The sequence below is a fragment of the Cryptomeria japonica genome, chromosome 8 (genome assembly GCF_030272615.1).
Source record: "Cryptomeria japonica chromosome 8, Sugi_1.0, whole genome shotgun sequence".
NCBI classification, from domain to species: Eukaryota; Viridiplantae; Streptophyta; class Pinopsida; order Cupressales; family Cupressaceae; genus Cryptomeria; species Cryptomeria japonica.
Genome location: NC_081412.1, coordinates 311786365 through 311808470, shown reverse-complemented (window position 1 = coordinate 311808470; position 22106 = coordinate 311786365). Strand labels below are relative to the sequence as shown.

The 22106-nt window shown below is 36.7% G+C and overlaps 1 protein-coding gene across 1 annotated transcript in view; it reads left to right on the top strand.

Moving 5' to 3' along the window:
- Positions 1–1731: 1731 nt before the first annotated feature.
- Positions 1732–22106, top strand: part of LOC131064687 (dolichyl-diphosphooligosaccharide--protein glycosyltransferase subunit DAD1) — a 32092-nt gene continuing 11717 nt past the window's right edge. Inside the window, exons 1-2 of the mRNA XM_057998921.2 lie at positions 1732–1953; positions 2055–2102. Of these exons, the coding sequence (XP_057854904.1) occupies positions 1870–1953; positions 2055–2102 (132 nt within the window). The 5' untranslated portion in view covers positions 1732–1869. The remainder of the gene's footprint in view (positions 1954–2054; positions 2103–22106) is intronic.

Here is a 22106-nt window from a genome sequence, read left to right as displayed (position 1 = left end):
ACCTAGAGACTTCGGAAGTTCAAACTCCCGAAGTAGGGAAGACAAGGGAAGGAGCAAGGAACTTCAGAACCTCGGGGTTTCGGAGTTCCAGAGGAACTAGGGAGAGAAGGCAAAAGGGGAAGGAACTTCAGAACCTCGGGGTTTTGGAGTTCCGGGGAATTGCTCAAAGGAACTTCGAAACTTGGGGGTTCCAGAGTTCCGGGATAGAGAGGGAAAGGGTTAAAGAGAGAAGGGGAACCTCGGGGACCGGGGTCACCGTAGTTGGGGAACTTCGGGGACCGGAGTCACCGTAGTTGGACAAGGAACTTGGGAACCTAGGGGTTCTGGAGTTCCGGGGTTGAGGACTAGGAACTTCGGAACCTGGGGGTTCCGGAGTTCCAGGGTTGAGGACTAAGAACTTCAAAACTTGGGGGTTCCAGAGTTTCGGGGTTGAAGACTAGGGAACTTCAGAACCTGGGGATTCCGGAGTTCCGGGGTTGAAGACTAGGGAACTTCAGAACCTGGGGGTTCTGGAGTTGAAGACTAGGGAACTTCGAAGCCTGGGGGTTCCGAAGTTCCGGGATAGAGAGGGAAAGGGTTAAAGAGAGAAGGGGAACTTTGGGGACCGGGGTCACCGTAGTTGGGGAACTTCGGGGACCAGAGTCACTGTAGTTGGACAAGGAACTTGGGAACCTGGGGGTTCCGGAGTTCCAAGGTAGGAACTAGGGAACTTGGGGGTTCCGAAGTTTCGAGGGAGGAGAACAGAAGAAAAGCTAAGGGAAGGAAGGGAACTTCAGAAACTTGGAGTTCCGGAGCAGGAAAGAAAGAGGCTAACGCAAAGAAACTCGGAACCTCGGGGTTCCGGAGTTTCGGAGAAGAGAAAGAGAGGGCCAAGGAACTTCCGACAAGGCAACACTTCAAACCATGATTTCACTGCTTTTCTCCTTGATCAACTGGACAACATTGGTCCATGGAACATATCTCTGATCGGTTCTCACTGATGGACCAAGGGTGTCATAAAATGACAATAGTTCCCATGCAACTTTAAAATTGTGAATAAAGGATAATCTAGAATCTTTCCCTATTTTGGTGGAGCAACTATTGTTTAGGAATAAAAAATAAGCCATGGAAGAAAAGGGGGGGTCGAAAATAAGTAGTGTCTGCTTATTAACAAAAATGCCATGTGGTTCCACAATTTGCTCTCCCTCTTTTTTAAAGATTTTATTTCTATTTTTGTTTTCAAATTTTAAGTGCACAAATTAACATTAATACTATTAATACAAAGTTAAGGTGTCTTTGTTTAAAAATAAGCAACAAAGATAAATATTCATGGGGCTAGCTGCTCCACAAATAATTCCTAAAAATATTGAGCAGCAGCTGCTAGCCAAAATAAGCTAAGCAGCCGCATGGGAACATGCCCTAAGATGCAAATTATTTGAGCCAATTTCTGTAAATTGAAAGCTTAAAAGTCATGTATCTAACTATTTAAAAATTAAAAAAATAAATATTGAAAGGAAAAATTCATTGATATAATTGGTGGAAAAACAATTGAATAATAAGAGATAATAAAAATTGGGTACAATCGAACCTAATGACAAGTACTAATAAAATGAAGATAAAAAATTTAAATCGAGCATAATTCTTTTTTCAATTACTACTTCTCAATATTCAATTCTTTATATTAATCATTCCGTTGAAAAAATCCAAAACTAAATGAGAATTAGCATTAGTACCTTCCAATTTCATATTTACAATCTCTTATTCGACATTCACACAATTTTTGTAGAGGGGTTTAAATTCTTTCCTACGACGGGCATAACATTACATTGACTAGTTAGGAGGTTAAACAGTGTTTGCAGGTGAAGAGCACAGAGCACAGAGCACAGAGCAATGGCGAGCTCAACGGCCAAAGATGCGCGTGTCCTCATTTCCTCATTGCGATCTGCGTATTCTTCCACCCCTACCAAACTTAAGGTATTTAATCACATGCCAGGGCCAAATACTTAATAGATCACCAGGATCTTATAATGCTTTGTTAAAAACAAAACCCTAACTCGCGTATCTAATTATTGCAGATTATCGATGTGTATGTAGTCTACGCCATTTTTACAGCAGTTTTCCAGGTGAGCCTATGCCATTTTCCCTTTATTTGTCACTTGCAATCATTTTATTGCGTCAATTAGATATAAGGGCATGAAATGTCTTTCTAAAGGAGTTTACTGCTCTGTAAAGAGAGATTCAACTGGTTTGAACATTTCGTACCCATCATTTTAAAGTCAAAAAGGCAAAAAATACAGATCTTGTATTCTTCAGTCATATGTCACTCGCTGCTTTAGCCGCTGGCTCTTATATACTCTTCACGATTTGTAGCTCGAATGATTTGGTGAGAATCAGTTCTGAAAGAATATGTCAAGGATATATTGTATTTTGCACATTCATTCAATATCATATATAATTTCACACACAATGCTTTAGTAAATCGAAAGATTCAATGCAATTCGGGTCAACAGTTATTTTCTAGCGTATCGAGCTAATTATAGGATGGTTGATTAAATATGCACGTTTTTACTTCCTCGAAGAATCCATTGGGAATTACTACGCCAAGGAGTTTCAGATAATAGGAAGGTACTTTTTTTCGCCAATGAAAACACACCTTTCATTATTGAGAGAAAAAGCCATTTAGAAAAAAAACGTGAATTTTTCATTATGGACAATTCAGACCCAATTTAGTGGTCCATCATCAGGAGAAATAAAATATTAAGACACTGGACCAAGAGCTCACTATATAGGTAACTTTTGTCAAATACAAAATGTTCAAAATTTCTCACTCGAAAATAATAAATATAACTAACCCAAGAAAGATTATTCATTGCAACCAATGATTGAATGCAACCAGCCTATACATACATTAAATTGTTTTATTAAGATATGATATAGTTGTTCTATTAAGTAACCCCTTCCCTGCACATAAATGGTTACATACTGCAGTGTGAAATGCTTTATAATCAGAGTTACAGAAGAAACTACCATAACAGAAATACCAACTCGCTTTGTGGGCAAAGCTATACCATAGTAAGCGGCACTATAAACCGGAAACAGAACAATGAAACTGTAAAAAACAGCATGTGCAACCCAACATATGGGCATAGCTGTATGGTTGTGTCAAAGATAACACATATACAGACCACTATCCTATCAGATACCAATAGCCAGACACATAAACTCAGGAAACATTCACCCAATTAGGCAATCTTAGACACACCCCACAGATCAAGATCATGATGCCACACACTCTTGTTTACATGCGTTAATTAGTCAATTTTAATCATGATGCATATACTCTTCTTTCCAATTTTTTTTTTTTTGATTCTAATGCAGTGTATTTCTTTTCAGATTTAATCGGAAGATACTCATGGGTTTGATAATTCAATACTGTGTCTTTGCTGTTCACGTTTTCAGCAGTATGTGTTTGTAGATTAGCATAGTCAAAGATTATCGTTTTGATTGAATATTTTGTGTTTTAAGCTACCTAGTTTTAGGACTCAATTTTCTGAATGAAGATTTTTCTCAACATGGCCTGAAAATTAACATGGCATTAGAGCATGTAATCCAAAATCTTCTAGATCCGTGTATGATGTGGGCTGCTACCTGTGAGAAGGAGCTGTTATAGGATTTTAGAAGATGTGATGCCCTTTCTTTAGTGACTGAAGCAAGACTTGTGAGAGGGTGTCGATCTGGATTATCTTTAGCTGGTTTGTTTGGTTTTAGTGTGTTCTATGAGCTGTAAGCATGACCTGTCTTGGTGTTAGAGAGCGTGTGTAATGTCCCTAACTGGGAGGTACTCTAATTTGCCCTAGAATTCCCAAATAAGGTATGGATTATATTTAGGGATGTAAATTGTCAACTTTGTATTTTGAATTAGAGCCCACAACCAGGTTAGTAATCATAATGAAAGATGAATAGACATATAATCTAACAATGTTAAAATAGAATTTTAATCAACATTATAACTTTCATAATGATCATGTGGGATTCCTATAATGCTTTTCCCAACAACCTATCCACATTATGAAGCACCATGGGAGATCATACAAGGCGCCTCGAGCCTATCCATCAAGCCCAGGAGCATGGAATGACACTCGCCATTTGGCCTCCCAGCCCCACTCAGGGTTAATGCTACTCGAATGGATTCTTATGCTACTTGCACTCCTCATATGCACTATCTCTACTCCATAATGGGATGCAGATTGGATGAAAGCTTTAAAGGAACCTTAGCATAATTAATATGCGCACACACACACATACATTCCTGCATATTATTAAGTATCTCATGCATACCGCAGATAAATAATAATGCTACAGCCTCCAATAAATAATGGTTTCAGGACTGATCTATATGCCTGATTCACTGATGTATCCAGAACTGTTATGCTCTTTATGAGACTGATGCCTATTTACTTGTTCTCCTTTCTATTTCTGCTGTTCAATTGATGATCACTTGATGTTAAGTGCGGAGGTATATGTATTATATTCATATATAAGACACATGCATCTATCACTGCATACAACAATTATTTATGCATACCACAAAGAGTATCACAGGTTCAGGTCTGATCTGATCACTTTATGAGAACTCCGATCTTCCTCCCATAGAATTGATTTTGTCATTTTGGACACCCCCTTCTATCCTCCATTTTATTTACCTTTTATATCTTGTTAGTTTCCCAAGAGGTGTCTCTATGAAGAGAGGCATCTATTCCTAGGGTCGGCCTCTTTAATAATTTCTGATTTTATTTTAATTTAATCCCCTCTACGAGGTCGGCCTTATGAATAAGTTGGCTCCCTTTGTTGAAGAATCACTTCCCCTCTCTATTATTTAAACTCCCTTTGCCTTGGTCGGTCTCCCTCATTCAATCACACTTATTAAATGCAATAAAACCCTAGTCAGCCCTTAACTGGGGTTTAACTTGGATTGGCAATTGTTAGGAAAATTATATTATTTTTTTTTCCTTTCTTTGAGCACCTATGATTAATATTGCTTCCTTAAGGAAAACACCTTCGCAAGGATTACATTTTCACTAGCAACTTATAATTGGCCTGCAACATCTTTGTCTTGCTGTAGACATACGGCTGTAGCATTTGGAGAAATTGTGAAGTCTTATCTAAGACAATTTCTTGTCTAGGGTTTAGGCTTATTCAATGTTGGGTCTGATATCATAGCAGGGACATGACAGTCCGCCCTTCCCCAAGATTGCTTTTATTCCTCTTCTCAATATATGGGAAGTTCACCCTTGCTTTATCTTGAAAAGATATCCATAGTAGCAAAAATCGTTTGGGGGAAAAATCGGCAAACCAAAAGTATAAGATTTTTTGAAAAAATTGGGAAATAACCGGCAAAAAATCGGATTTTATAAAAAGAGAACTTAAAAACTTGTAGAAAAAGAGAGAAATTTTTATTTTAAAAAACTTAAGGGCATTTCATAGCATAGAGATATAAAGAGCAAATAAAATATAGTTTAACCCATGAATTGTAGAAAACAATTTTTCGTTGTTTATATTCATATTGCTGATTACATAGGCAGTTACCAAATACACCAAATAATTGTCTAAGTCTGAGATCAAATATTAGCCAAGTCTATGAAGTAACTGAAATCAAAAGTTAATAGACAAATAGTAAAAGTGGAAGCCATTTTGAAGTGATCCAAGAATTTCATTGTGATTGAGGCAAGGAGTTTTGTAGGGTTGATTCAATATTTTAGAAAGCTTATCAAATCATATTCCACAATTGCAATGCTTTATATCATAGCAACAAAAATCATTTGGGGAAAAAACTGGCAAACCAAAAGTACAAGATTTGGATTTTAAAAAATCATATTTATTGTAGAAAAATAGACACAAACTACTTTTTTTTAAACTTAAGGGCATTTCCATAGCATAGAGATATATAGAGTAAATAAAATAGAGTTTAACCCATGATTGTAGAAAATTGATTTTTGTTGTTTATATTCATATTGCTGATTACGCAGGCAAATATTCATTTGGGCAGTCACCAAATACACCAAATAGTTGTCTAAGTCCGAGATCAAAGATTAGCTAAGTCTATGAAGTAGCTGAGATCAAAATTTATCAGACAAAGATCCAGCCATTGTTAGGAATTTAGTAAAAGTGGAAGCCATTTTGAAGTGATCCGAGATTTTCATTGTGATTGAAGCAAGGAGTTTTCTAGGGATAGTTCTATATTTGAGAAAGCTTATCAAATCATATTCCACAGTTGCAATGCTTTATATTCCCTTATGGCAATTGGTAAGTCTTTTATATGGGGTAGAATTCAACAAAAGGCATTTGTTTAGCTGAAGTAAAAGATTAACAAAATACCTAGCTTGCAACTACTATTTTAGGTAGAGACAATTTTTAATGATTGTGTGTTGGAGGCTCTTTTATTACAACTATGTAAGCTTGTTTGTTGTCATTCAGATTTATTTCGTGGAGCACTTTGGATATATTTCTCACATAATGAATTGTATGTCTTTGTTTGAGCAAAAATTAACTATATCAATTATAAATTAAATATCATATATCTATATCTATATATATTATATATGTCTTCAGACGTTTAGTGTTGTGGTAGAAACACTCCATTGGTGAGGTAGCCACCAAGTTTCAAACCCTTGCTGGGCCATTGAGCTCGTGGGCTTTCTGCCTTTGGTGGGTCGTTGAGCTCGTGGATTTGAACAAGTGAAGTGTGGGGAATGATCAACCCCTCGTAAATGGACAAAATAACAAACTTTTTCAATGTTAATTCCACATTGACTCTGATTTCGTCTCGGATCAACCCTATTTCTAAGCAATTCAGTAATTTCACGAGTTTTTCTAGAGTTTTGCAAGTTTTTACAATGATTTTTTTCACCTTTTTTGCCATTTTTTGGGATTTTAACATGATTTTGAAGTGATTTAAATGCAAAACATCGTTGAAATTTGGGTCAATGATTTTTTCGTGAATTGGGATTTTTTCGAGGAATAAATTGGCTGGCTCCAGGATTCATGATTAATCAGGTTTAATCGTGATTTTTTGCGAACTATTGCTTCTATGATCCATAGGGCCAACCAATACAATTCTTATGATTTTAATTGATGAGAGAAAACGTGTCTTAAATTAAACCCCCCAGTTTCCAACTATTGGTTATAACTCACATTCAATTTAAAAGGTAAAAACATATATGCCATAGTTCAAATGTGCAACATGTGATAATATCAGAGTGGAGTCATCTTGAACACTCCCCATGATCATCTCGATGCAAAATTGCTCGAGGACAAGCAATCTTGGGAAGGGTGGACTGTCATGCCCCTGCCACGACACTAGTACTCACACCATTCCTAAGTGAATAAGGTACACACATGGACAGAAAATTGTCTTATTTAAGAAACAATTTTCTGTGATTCCATTTGGACCAGGATTGACTCCATCCCATCAATGCAAAGGATGATTAACATCACTATCGCAATTCAATCTTAGTCCAAGATCCTTATCAAGGAGAGACTTTATAAATGTCAGTATATGATATATATGTTAAGGGGCAGCCAAACAATGTTCATTAAGGCAGCGAATTATTATGCTAGAAGGCTGTGATTACATATAAGATAAAAAGGTAACAAACTGGTTAATGATTAAAGAGCAAGTCATGATCCCGAATCTAACATCACAATAAATATAAAATTTGAAATCATTTAACAAGGAAATCACACAAATCGTGATGCAAGGGCAAGATAGTAAGGTTTGATCCTCTTTAACAAGCAATTTGTTAAGAGTAAACAAGGTGTTAAGGACAACTCAGTAAAGCAATAATTAGTTAAGAGAAAGAGTAGTGATTAGAGTCAAAGAGGAGACGCCACCCCTCACGGGAAAGGTTCCAACCAAATGTCACAACTTTCCAGCATAGAGAAAAGGATATATAAAAAAAAGAGATTGTGGGGTCAGGAGGAGGAGGAGGGGAAGGAAAAAGAAATACATCTGTGGACAAATATCAGGCATTGAACATCATTAAGCATTTATCAAAATACATCGTCAATATCAGAATCAGTTACTGCACAAGCAGCAAGCAGATTGCATAATAAAAGGGATTATTCCAACAGTAGTGACCAACAGTCAAAAGGGAACTGAAGAAAATAAACATTAATCAGAACTCGGAAAAATACAAAGGCAGATCAAATCCACAAAGAGAATCAGACCAAATCAACATAGAGGAACAGCAGCACGGAATCATCAAGGAGAATCAGATTGAATACTCCAATTAGAATCAGATCATTATTTCTGTGATAACAATAATATATCTGCTATATTGATTATTGTATACTTATTTATATTGCTCATGAAGAAGGATGATGCTTGGGTATATATTTGTGTGGTAGAATATAAGATATGTTTGAAAAATCTATATATATATATATATAGATATGTATGTATGTATGTATGTATATGTATATATATGTGTGGTAGAATATATATATATATATATATATATGTCAATATTGCCTATGCATTATAGATATTGTCCAATATGTGTTTATGATTATGATAGAATGATATGCATACTTGTCTGAAATCCCTCTTGTGGGAGAAGGCCTGAGGATAAGAAGTTGGGTGGCGAGTGGGCTTGTAAGTAGGCCATCCTAGAGTTCATAGTGGCATCTAGGACAATAGGGCACTTATAGAGTCAAGTAACCCCTTACATCCTCCCCCCAACTCTGCAAGAGGGTACGTGTCATTTGGGAGATGAGATGTTGATGGGAAATGCAGATACAAGCCACCAAGGGAGAGGGCTGCGGTAGACAACCCTCTTAGGCTTGGTATAGAAAAGTGATTCAGGTGGAACCTCCATGTCCCTTCTCCCAATTTCAATATGCTTACATGCTTATGTATATGAGAAGTTATCTAAATATTGAATATATCTATGTGTAAATCTGTATATGTTGTTTCAGTTGTGATTGCAAGTTTCAAACCTTGGACTGCACCATTCAAAGATATTTATTTGGTAAGATGACATTCTAACATTAATTGGTTGCAAATGTGATCTTAGGGCAAATTCTTGGGCAATATAGTAAGGATTACAATTGGTATCAGAGCATCTTTCTTGCCATCTTGTGAAAGATAGTTGATGCAAACTAGCCAAAGGGCTCTAAGGGCTTTAGAAAGAGAAAGAAGAAGGATTGCATCTACCAACCATCCTACACCAAACAACACCATCATGGGTGAACAATTGAGCCATGAGTTGAGGGCCTTCATGGAGCAAACTGCTCAAACTCTCTCTCTTTCTTTCTTTTTTGGGATTTTCGGGGTTTAAGACTTTCAAGAAAATGGACAAAAGGGATAAGGGTTAAGAAATCTACTCTAATCCTACGAATTCCAGAGACGGTATTGATTCGGTGAACTCAATAAACCACACTTTGTTCCGCCTCACTTAAGACAACTTAAGTTGATGCAATCTTCAAGTGATGTGCTTATGATCGAAAGTTTAAGCATGCACAAAATGGAAAGCTCAGACTAACTTTGCATAGTGAATGAAAATCATCCATTCACCAAAAGTATGAGCAGAGATACACCATAAACCAATACTTATCAGATCTTTCTTTCAATCTAACAACATGAAATAAATTCTAAACTAATGTGTTGAAGAAATTGAAAACCTTGCTTAATCAATCAAACAATAGGGATTACAAAGCCTTAAGAGAAAACACACATGTAATATATTATTTGAAAAATGACTTTCATGCAACAATATTTCAAAAACCTCACTCTCCAAATGAGAGGAGGCAACCTTATATAGTAGTCAAGAAATTATGAACGGACGAGATCGAACAATGATCAAGGGCTCAAATTAAAAGTTCAAAACCCTATTTAGGGTTTCACCAAACTCTAACAGTTAAAATGAACAAGGAGACACGTGGCACAATTGCTATTCTCACTGAGGTGAGTGTCCAGTTTCCTTTTTTGTAGATTCGATGTACCTGGACACAAGAAGTCCCACCTCCTCTATGGTGACACTTGGCAAGTTGCTAATTTGGAAGTCGACCATATCCACATCATTAGTACAGGTGGCGAGAGTGTCTTCCCAGCTAGTTGCTTGTGTCAGGAAATTTTCATCTATGCGTATGAAGCTCGAAACTCTGGAGAGATCCTCCTTGAGAATTGGCCTTGAAACTTTGAAGAAGTTTCCTTGAACTTTGGCCCTCAAATTCTTTGTACGCAGATGCTTCTCTTGCACCTCATCTTGTTGCAATATCTCAGCTGCCACAAGGAAGACCTTGTCTTGAATATCTCTCATGGTCTTTTCAATTTCTGAACACTTAGCCTGAAATTTTCTCAAAGATTCAACCCTTGTAATCAAAGCAAAGTACCAAGCGCTGAAATCATATAGGTCACCGGGCTGGATGACTTTTCTGTCTATAAGATCTTGTTGAGAAAGTCCTTTGATTGTTTTCAGATATGGAATGATTCTTCTCTGAATATCCTCAATATCTTCCCAAGCTTCAACTATGTCTTGAATTCTGCTCAATAAGGAAGATGTGGAGTAATGTGCTGATAGTAGGTTCTCAATGAGTATGTCAGCACGTTTTGAGGCATCAGCAGTCCATTCTTTAGCTTCTCTGAAAGTTGTCTTCATGTCCTTATAATCCTTTAATGATTCTCGTGGAAGAGGTATGGGCGGAGCAACAGGTACCTCCTCTCGATCTATAGGTTTTGTCAAATGTTGAACATATCTCTTCCATTGCTCATTCTCATCTTCAACCTTCTTTCTTTTTTCCTTTTCCTTGGCTAGTCTTGCCTTGAGGGCGTTGCAAGAATCATCAAAATCTTGGATCTCTTGGGCCTGAGTAGGCTTACCCAAATTCACTGTAGTGATCTCATAATCTTTTGGAGCAATATTATCCTGAGTTTTACCTTCTTTGGGTACAACTACTTGTACTGATCTAAATCCCGCACTATCTCTTTGAATTAAAGAGAACCTCTTAGCTGGTTTGGGCGCTCTTATCTCAACTGGTTTACTGACCATAGCCAAGAATGTTGTTGTGTTCTCTTCTGAATGAGCTTCCTCAGGAGCCTTAGCCTTTATTCTTTCCCTCAACCAATCTGGAATGGTTGACTGCTCCATGCCACTGTCATCAAATGTATCCTCTATTTCCTTTGGTCCAGTAACTATACCATCTAGGAGTTCCTTGGCGGCTCAGGTTCTTCAACTTCTACATTCCTGGCAGAATTTGGGTCTTGAGCTGGTTCTTCCATTATCTGTTCCACTGAAGGGGAAGGAGCTCTTACTTCATTACCTCCTATATCAAAGTTCATCCCCTGTTCATTAGCTGTAGCCACGACTAGAGTAGTGGATGCAACACTTAAGGTTGAATGATCCTCATTTGATTTATACTTTCTGCTTGCATCTCCAACTATTTTATTTCCTTTACCCCTCAAAGAATTTTCAGTGGGTTCTTTCCTTTTTCTGGATCCAATAGTTGACGAAACACCATGGTTTGAAGACATTGATTCATTGGTTCCCATGAGATCATATGTTCTCCTCCAAGTTCTTCAGTTGGTCATCAACATTATTAATTATAATCTTTGCCCAATCAATCATCTTCACTCCGGTAGTTATTTCATTGATGAAGTGGTACATCCAAGGCTCAAATGGCGCGCCTTGTGGACTACCCATGACTCTGTTTAACAAAACTATCAGGTCTCCAATATCTTCCTTGAAAAAGGCTCTCACAAGATCCTTGGGTAACTTGGAAGCACCCTTCCTTGGCTTATCCAATCAAGCACATCCCTTGAAGATTGCATCCACTTTGTGTAAGTTGTCTTAAGTGAGGCAGAACAAAGTGTGGTTTATTGAGTTCACCGAATCAATACCGTCTCTAGAATTCGTAGGATTAGAGTAGATTTCTTAATCCTTATCCCTTTTGTCCTTTTTTTTGAAAGTCTTAAACCCCGACCCAAAAAAGAAGAAAGAGAGAGAGCTTTAATTGACAGATCTAAGTCCCAAAGTTGTTGACAACTCGTTCAAGCGTAAGTCCCTTTGTGTATTACCAGCAAATCACAACGCCCATTGAGCTTATCCACACGTCAAGACTTGACTGAGGAAACCTTGTAATCACCATATGATCTTCTAGCAATCTTAGCATAAGCGGTGATTTTTCAAGAGAGGGTGAATTATCTTTTGGGTACTTTATTCTAATGTTTGGTAGATGATAAAACAGACACCAATAGGACCCTCCATGCCCCTTCTCCCAATTGCAATATGCTTATGTGTTTATGTATATGAGAAGTTATCTAAATATTGAATATATCTATGTGTAAATCTGCATATGTTGTTTCAGTTGTGATTGCAAGTTTCAGACCTTGGACTGCACCATTCAAAGATATTTATTTGGTAAGATGACAGCCTAACATTAATTGGTTGCAAATGTGATCTTAGGGCAAATTCTTGGGCAACACAGTAAGGGGACATTACAGAGCAGCAAACGTATCTCATTAAGCAGCGATCTTATTCTGTATAAAGTGGCGATCTTAATCTTAATAAGCAGCGGCCCCTATAGTGATTAGACAACAACTTCGTTAAGTTAATGAAGACGACAATTGGTTTTGGCTATATAGAGGCATCATTAAGAAAGGTTGTGACCATTCTTAAGGGTCAACATATCTCAAAGGTTGTCTCTCTCCGTAGAGCCGTCAAGATATAAAATGTAGAAGACTACTTTAATTGACCATCATTGAAGAAAACTTGAAAAGAGATAGGCATTCAATCAAGCAAGAACTGGTAGTCTCACCATTTTTCAAATTAAACAGCAGTCTATATACTGGTCAAAGGATTTTGGTATGCTGTATAATGCATGATATTCCGATTAGGCTGAACTATTATTTGTCTTTCATTTGATTTGAAATAGAAATAGTATATTGATAACACATATTTCTACTGTTATATATATATTTATTTACATTGTTATTCTTGTTACTATGTAGTCTATGCATAGATATACTGATTCTTTTAAAAGTTCTCATCCAATCTACTGTTCCATTATGGAGGCGAGATAGGCCATATGAGTAATGCAAGTAGCATAAGGGTCCATTCGAGTTGGGTAAACCCTGAGTGGGGCAGGGAGGCCAAATGGTGGGTGTCATTCCATGCTCTTGGGCTTGATGGACTTGCTCGAGGCACCTTATATGATCTCCCATTGTGCTCCATTGTTTGTATAGGTTATTGGGGAAAGCTTTAAGGGAATCCCACATATACATTATGTATTTTACAATAATGATTAAGATATGTCCCTAACCCTTGTAGGGATGATCAATTTTATATCTAACATGATTGAGAAGTCTCAGTCAGGATCTAATTCGTAAATTATATCCCTATTTCATTCCTTACTTGGGATTGTGATTTTAGGGCAAAAACTAGGGCATTGGAAAAGGGGAGATTATAGTGTGAGCATCTAAAGGGTGTTTATAACTTTAAGACATAGAAGTGCAGATTGTAGATGCTATTGGAGGAAGTTGATCTTTGGAGTTTTTTGGAGACATTTTTGGTCATTTGGTCAAACATAGCAAATAGTCAACCAATGAATCATTCTAGATTTGGTGAAGGACCCTTGATATTTTACATCATAGAGAAGAGGACAATGAAGGAAATGTACAATGCCTTGATCACTTTATACTAGAGCATGAGCATTTCCTGCAAGATGCTGCTAAAGAACAAACTCAATGCCATCCACATGAGTGATATAGACACTGTGGACAGTTATCTTATTAAGGTCATTGAGCTTTGAGATCAACTTGACTTCACTCTTTGAAAACCTAGAAGGATAAAAGCATGTGGTGTGAGACCCACAAAAGCTTGTGGCATGCCTAGAAGGATTGTGTTGCTACCAGGCTCTCCTAATAGGGTTGCATGAGCTATTGATAGGGTCAACAACATTACTTATAGATCTGTTTGAATACAGTGAAGGGAACTAGATCATTTTTGTGGACCTGGATTCTACTATCTCAATCGCAAAGATCCTTCTGCGAGAGGCCAAGGAACATTTATTCCACTCACAAAGGTGCGTGAATAGAAATGAATTCCATTTGATTAATAACAATGGGAGTTAGGAGGACTTACTATTTGCCAAAATTGTCAAGAGACTGAGTCTACAAACAATACCTCACCCACTTCTATATTTGATCAAATGTGTGAGTTGGGGAAGAGATATCAGTGTTAGTCAATAATATTGTATTTCTTCTTCTAGGAAACCCTTCAAAGGTGAGGTGGTTTGTGACATGGCATCCTTGGAGTTTTATGATGTGTTGTTGGGATGACCCTAGATGTACAATTGCCATGGCGTCTATGAGGCTAAATCTTAGAACATCATTGTGAGACTTCGTAACAAAAGTATAGGATATCAGAAGTGGCTCCCATGAAATCAATGTCTTTGATCAACATGAAACAGTGTCCACACATGTAATGCCCCCTCCTAAAAGTCCTTGCAACTTATTTTAAGAAGGGTAAATCAATAATAACTAAAAATAAAATTAATTTTTAAGATTTAAGAAAGGTCAAAGGGCCTGTGAAAAGTTATGTCCATTAATAGAGAAAGGTATATATGAAAGACCAAGCAAGGAGAAAGAAGAACATATGAATGGAATACATCTTTTATTATCTGATTATCACTCCTTTGGAGCATGGAATTGTGGTTCAATCTGACCTAAGGAGGAAACCCCTTAAGGTCTGGAATTAGAGGATGGAATCCCTTGGAATTTGATTGCTGAATTAGAGGACAAAATCCCTTGATTCAGATGCGGGGCAATCTCATCTAGAGATTGCATGGGAGTTTCATGTGTTAGACAGTTAGATTTGCTGTCAATAACTAGTTTATATGTAGTAATTGGAAGTTTCATGTTTCAGTTTTGGAGACCTTTCAAAGACATTCCATTTAATTGTAATTGTTGCATATTTAAATTTAACTTAATTTCCCTGCTGAAGATAAGTCCGAATTCTCTGAGTAGGATTCTAAATATAATATCTAGTAAAAAATCAAACATATTAACTGAAGTTTTTGAATCATTTTCAATCAGAAACAATAAATATTAATTGTTTATTTATAAATTGTGTAGAAATTATCATAAATGTGTGCTTGGGGTTTGATATATATGAAAGTTTCCAAATGGGACATTACAGATGGTATTGGAGCTGGATCTTGCCAACCTGTGAAAGAGAAGTTAATCTTATGATGTCAAAAAAAATACCATTCCATATAAGTGACAAATCAAGTGAATATGACAAAAAGAGAGAAAAATCCTTTATGGATAGTTCTTTCAGCTAAGTTTGAAAAGAAGATTGATACAATGATAAACATGTTGGGTCCAATGCTCCACATGAAGCAGAATAATACGAGTGCTCCTAGAAATCAGATCAATAGCACACAACAAATTTTGGTTGGATTTGATGACAGACCTCTATATCCCACTTTCAACTGTAGAGAAGAATAAAAGTCCAAACCAAGGGTCATCAAAAGAAACCAAATTCAAGTTTGCATCACTCGACTGATGTAATAAATGAATAGAATCAATTTCTAATTTAGATTACTATGAAATGGCTTCCAAAGGCAATACTAATGCCTGAACAAAACAATTCGTTGGCTGGGAAGATGATCAAGGTACTAATGGCAGATCAGGTAATGAAATTACGACGTGCAATTTAACATTAACACAGAGGTCAACAGTTCACCAAAATTTTCAGTTATTGAATCTAGTGCTGCTCCCAAACAAGTGATAAAAGATACAGTTCACCAAAATTTTCAGTTATTGAATCTAGTCCTGCTCCCAAACAAGTGATAAAAGAGGAGTGCGTTCATGTTGCGGGAAGCATATTTGATGGATTTGACGATGACTATAATCTCACAAGCCTGTTCGTGAAATGCAAAGATGATAGTGGCAGAGATAGTGAATCAATTTTTCGCTTACAATTCAATATTCATACAAATGTTGATGCCGAATAGACAAATCTCTATTTGAGTTCAGTATAAATTGTGAATTTGGTGGGGATGAGGTTGTCCATACTTCAGTTGGTGGAAAGGATGGATCTGCTTCTGAAACTCATGGTGACCATATTGAGGAGTGATATTTAGAATCTTAGAATACAACAAAGGAGATTGCTAGAACAAGCAATGGTTTTTATGGTGACCACTTCATGGATCTTGAGTTATCCAATGAAATGAGAGAAGAATTATGTGATATTTCTGGAAAGTCTTTGATTGGATCAGTTATAGAATGTGAGAACTTCAAAAGTTGACCAAAAAGATATAAAATCATTTCAGAAAAAAACATTACATTGAAGGTCATAGATGTGTGTCATGTCTCTAATCCTCCTCATAACATATGGAAAGCTCACTTTATTGCTTTGATTCAAAGAGATATTCATGAAATTGCATGAAGGTTGGGCCAACCCAATCAGTTCTTTGTAAATGTAGTTGATGAAAGGAAATTGATCTTCGGATTAATGCTTCCTTTACTTGGTTTCAAACTACGCTATTACAAGATGTCTTTTTGTTTATTCTTTTTGAGGATGAGAGAAAACTTAACTTAAATTATGGACCTTGCCAGTTTCCAACTCTTGGTTTTGTTATTGAGAGTTATTGGGAAATACAAATACACAAGCTAGAAGAATATTGGACCATAAATTGTCCTCATACTTTCATTAATGGTATTGTTGTCACGAAGGATTGCACCTTGAGGCTAAGCTGGGAGCTTAGCAGTCCCGTGAAACATGGAAACACCTTCGAGCCTGTGCGTTGCTCATAACTAAGGTGAATCTCTAGATCATGGGCTAGTTCCCTTTAGAACACCTCCTAAAACTATTGAAACTTGCTTGGAAAAAGGGTAGAAAGATTGCTTGAAATGAGGTTCTACTACTACTAGGAGGTGATGCACCTAAATTTATGATTCTATTCGCTGTCCTAAACTCACAACCAGACTCAATGAAAGAAGCTTTTATGAGCACAACTAAAACATATCAAGAAATACACAAATATTTCACAAGAAGGTTTCTTGTTTCAGTGTTTGTGTGAAGGAAACCTGAATTTCACAACTTCAAACTACTTTCAGCAATCTAACACAACTCATAACCTACATTTACATGAAATCCCTAGCCTTATCATTGCATAAATGAGACACATTTAGAGGTTTCTTGAAGAGAAAACAAATAAAACATATCAAATCATTCGTAACAATAATGAAATCCAGAAATATCTGAGAAAGAATGCTGCTTCTTTATTAACTCTGAAAATAATGCTATTACAACTGCTTCTAGAATCGAAAAATACCGAGTCACAAGGCTGTTCTTAAGCCTGAAAGAGCTTCAAAAGCTACAATACATGCTAAAAGAAAGCAAGAACTAGAAAAGAATGGAAGAAAAGAAGAAGACTTATAGAAAAGAACTTTCTTCTTGACTAAATGATGGGACCAATGCTGAACTCCAGCTCTTTGGTTGCATGATGACTTCAAACTTCACTTGAACTGTGGTCTTCTTCCTTGAAATCTTCTCCAATTTGCATGATGAATCTTCGTTGGGTCGAATTTGATCAAAAAGCATGCAAGAAAGGGGTTGGAACTGCTGCAAACTGAAGGTGAACTGCTCCAAATCTTGTCCAAGTGGTGTATAACCCAGGTGGGGTACTTAACTGAGGTCTGACTGCTGCAAACTCCTTCAAAACTCCCTTTTTGTAGGCCCAAACTGATGCATGAATAAAAACTCCGTCTCTTGCTTCTTTGACTGACTCTTGAACTGCTTACATGATTTGGCACTGATTAATTAACTTAAAGAGTGAATGCTCAATAAGGGATTTGCATTGGAAAGAACTTTGTGATTTGAACTTAAAGTCTGATCTATCTTCAGTGAGCACAGGGTATCTTCAAGAATCACACATTTAACTGGTACTGCTTGATTGTTACTCCGTCTTTTCTCCCTAATCTGGTCCTTGCTTCTACATTTTTCATGGTTGACAATTTAGGCATTGTACCACAAAAAAATATTATATATTTCCTTGGAATATGTTTGGAAACCTTCACGACAAAGAACAATCATAAATATCTTTGCTTTCTTTTGTTAAGGATGATCCAGTTCCCTTACTCTTTCCTTTTTATTTACCCTGCCATACACTGAGTGGCTCTGATTCATACTTATCCTGCCAGTACTGTCATTTACTGGTTTGTTCTTGCCTGCAATCACTGTTTTCTTTATACTGTATCTGTCCCTTTGTAAAGGTTCTTTTGCTTTCATATGACTGTGACAGTCGCCTACATCTCCTTTTGACCGTTGAAGCCTTTTCTTTGCATTCTCTGTGGCTGTCCTTACTGCTGCTCTTGACATGATTATAATCACAAGGACTGTCATCTTTATCAATAAGACTGTAGAATAGTATTATTAATTTATTTCTTTCCAGCTTTGACCTTTGACAAACATTCATATGACTGTTACAGTCATTCTTATCTGTTCTTCTCTGTGACCAACACTAATCTTTTGTCCTTTTGAATAGCAACCCTATCAACATGTTCTATCTTGAAACAACCAGACTGTTCTAATATCTTTGAAAGTTTTAACATTGAAAGCTTGTTCCTTGTATAATGCTTTCTTTAAGCTCTATGGCAACTGTCAAATAATAAAGAAATGATAGTCTTATTACCTTATATCTTCTCTGGGATCTGATTTCACATAGTTGTGATGATATTGTAGCCTTTGTTTTCTGGCTTCATATGCTGAAACAATGTCTTTTAGCTGCTATTGTCTTGATGACAAGCTCACTGTCTTGCCCTTGATGTATAGAAAACTTCAACCTTAAGAGGTTTGTGATGTTGGTCATTATGGTTTTTTGCAACCTTTCAATGTAAACCTTTTCTCTTGCTTAGGTCACTGCGAAGCCATGAAGGCTCTCCTTGACAGTGAACAAAACTGGAATTATGTCTGAATCTATATAGAATTGCTTGCTGACTGTGTTCATGAGGAGTCCTCATGGAAATTCTAAAAATGCTTGTGTATTTCTTTCATCCATTGTCCAATTGAGAGTTTCTTTTCAAGAAAAGGCCACCTCATACCATTGACTGCAAACTCCCTTAGACATTGTCAATGAAAGCAAACTCAGATTTAATAGCCAATCCTAAGCTTGACAGTCATAAGATAATCAGTCTAAATGTTGATAGTAGCAATAGTCTTGCTTAGGGTTTAGTTTTGTTTGGCATAGATCATGAAAAGCCTATAGGCTTAAGCTTTTAAAGCATTACAACTTGTACCAAAACTTGTTAAGACAGTGCTCTTTAAAATCACTGTCCCTTTGTGTCTCCAAACCCCCTTATCCCTCTATATTCCTGCAAACTGTTATCTAGGACTGCAAAATCTCATTGTCATTAACTTTCACCATGGTGACTTAAATAGTGAACAAAAACCATTGATACCTTTATGCCTTTGTTTCTTCTTAAGCTCTTAATGCAGCTCTATATCTGTTCTTGGGCTGTCACCGTTATTTGCTTTGTAGATCTGAGCATACTTCCACTGTGACTGCATTTCTGAAGGTTTCTTTTGCCTTGCCTTGAGTCATTGACTGTATTGTGTCCTATGGAGTGCTCTTGCTGCTTTAAGACAGTCCTATGCATAGATGGAATACTTGCAGAGTACTCTGAGAGTATTTACGACTTTAACTCGCACAAAAAATGCAAGAAAAAATCGCCGAGTTTTCCACAAAAACTCGGCAAGTCTTAGGAAAAAACTCAGCTGCATTAAAAAAAAGGCCCAAACATGTCAAAATAAGTATCTATTTTTTTTTTCAAGTCATTCTCATTGTCTTCATTAGAATATATACATGAAATATAACATTTAAGTATAATAAATATTTCATGTATATATTGGCAGGATGTTTGAGAGTGGTTTCAGATCTATAGGAGTTATAATGCAAATTCTAGGTTTTAGAAGATCTTTTAAATTTTCAGATAGTCAAATTTCAGTAACAAGTAGGCTCCTATCAGCATAAGTCACATTTCAGTAACAAGTAGGCTCCTATCAGCATAAGTCACATTTCAATATGTCTTTTTCCTTTCTTATACTTTAAGTTATATTTCATGTACATATTGGCAGGATGTTTGAGAGTGGTTTCAGATCTGTAGGAGTTATAATGCAAATTCTAGGTTTTAGAAGATCTTTTAAATGTTCAGACAGTCAAATTTCAGTAACCAGTAGGCTCCTATCAGCATGAGTCACATTTCAATATATATTTTTCCTTTCTTATACTTTAAGTTATATTTCATGTATATATTGGCAGGATGTTTGAGAGTGGTTTCAGATCTGTAGGAGTTATAATGCAAATTCTAGGTTTTAGAAGATCTTTTATTTTTCAGACAATCAAATTTCAGTAATCAGTAGGCTCCTATCAGCATTCTCTCACTCTCTCTACCTCACTCAATTTATCTGCCCCGAATTCTAGATCTATCTATCTTCCTATCACTCTTCCTCCATCTCCTCTCACTACCACTCTCTATCTCACTCTCTCCTCTCTCCTCTCTCCCCCAAGATCTAGACTTATCTCTCTACCTCTCTCTCTCACCCTCAGACCCCTGCAAGGGGTGCTACGCTCAACCTCATTTTGGCGAGGTGGAGGCGGCACATCAGACTCCTAGGACTAGACCCTCTAGTTATATCTCTCCCCTATTTTTCACTAGAGCTAAGAAGAGGAAGATGAAAAATGTTTTGATGTAGTATTTACTTTTAGTTTTAGAAAAACAATTTGCTATTTCATTTTGTTTCAGTCTATCAGCCACCAGCATTCCATAAGAGAATGCCATTTTGTACCCAATTTGTGTTTAAATCAATCAAATATATCTAGACTCAGCTTGTTTCGTTTGTGTTCTCATTTATTGACTCATTGGATGCATCTCCTCACTAAATTTTGCAAAAAAAATGCATTTCTAATTAAATTTAAGCAATTTTTTAAGTTGCCGAGTTTTTTGCCGAGTTTTTTTCCAGGCCTTGGCGAGTTTTTGCTTTTGGCGAGTAGTTCAACTATGGTCCTATGCACTGCTCTTATTTCATTTGGGCTTTCTCTATGATAGCAATCATTATTCCTTGGAACATTTGGACTGTTCTATGACTGATATAGCATTTATGGACTGTAATTCCTTTGTATCTTCTCTATAGTCACTTCATTGCTTGATCATGACTGCTCTTATATATTGCTTCTTTGTGTTACCATTGCTTATTTTGAGTGTATGTTCTGATGCTCTAATCACACGTCTTTGAACTGTTCTCTTACTGTTGTTGCTGACCTAAAACTTGCTTATGATTACCCTCATGATTTGTCTCTTTTGGTCTGAGTTTTTGGGAAAACATCTTGAGATCACTGTGGCATGCTTCCTTGACTTCAAAACCTTTCATCTATCCCTGCAAACTGTGTCCTCAGACTGCTCTATTCTTATCATGCTGCTCCATGGTTGTTTTGATGATCTAAGCTTGTATCCTTTTAACATTTTGAAGGCCTCAATGCCTCAGAGTGTATCTTCAAGCTACTTTTTGCCTCTGATCACTGCATTTGCGCAAATGACTGTATCATGATTCACACCAATTTGTTCACCTTGTAAAAGACTCTGCAAACTATTCTTGACTCTGACATTTCATGGCATTATCTCTGCTACACTTATGACAGTGATATTACTAATTTTCTGCTCACTGTCACTGTACTTTTTGAATGCTTCATTGCTATGTGACTTAAGACAGTCACTGTTATTGTTCCTTCATCTCAATCATGTTTTCTAACCCATAAGAACCTCCATGGTTGGTATACTGTCATTGTGGTGAAGATCTTTTATATTGTAAGCTTTACCACATAGCTCTTACTTCACTTTTGTGATTTGAATGGAGTTTTGCAGAAAATTTCAAATGACAGCATGTTCAAACTTTCTCACAGAAACCCTAAGGCCCCTTGAAGAGAAAATCTTTAAAAGATGGAGAAGAAAATACGAATCAATCATCAACTAACATGCAGCTCCCTATTACCATATCCATGAATGAACTCTTTCAACAAGTGCTAGGGATGTCGACAAACCCGTAATGTGCATGCAGTCTGCTCATAGA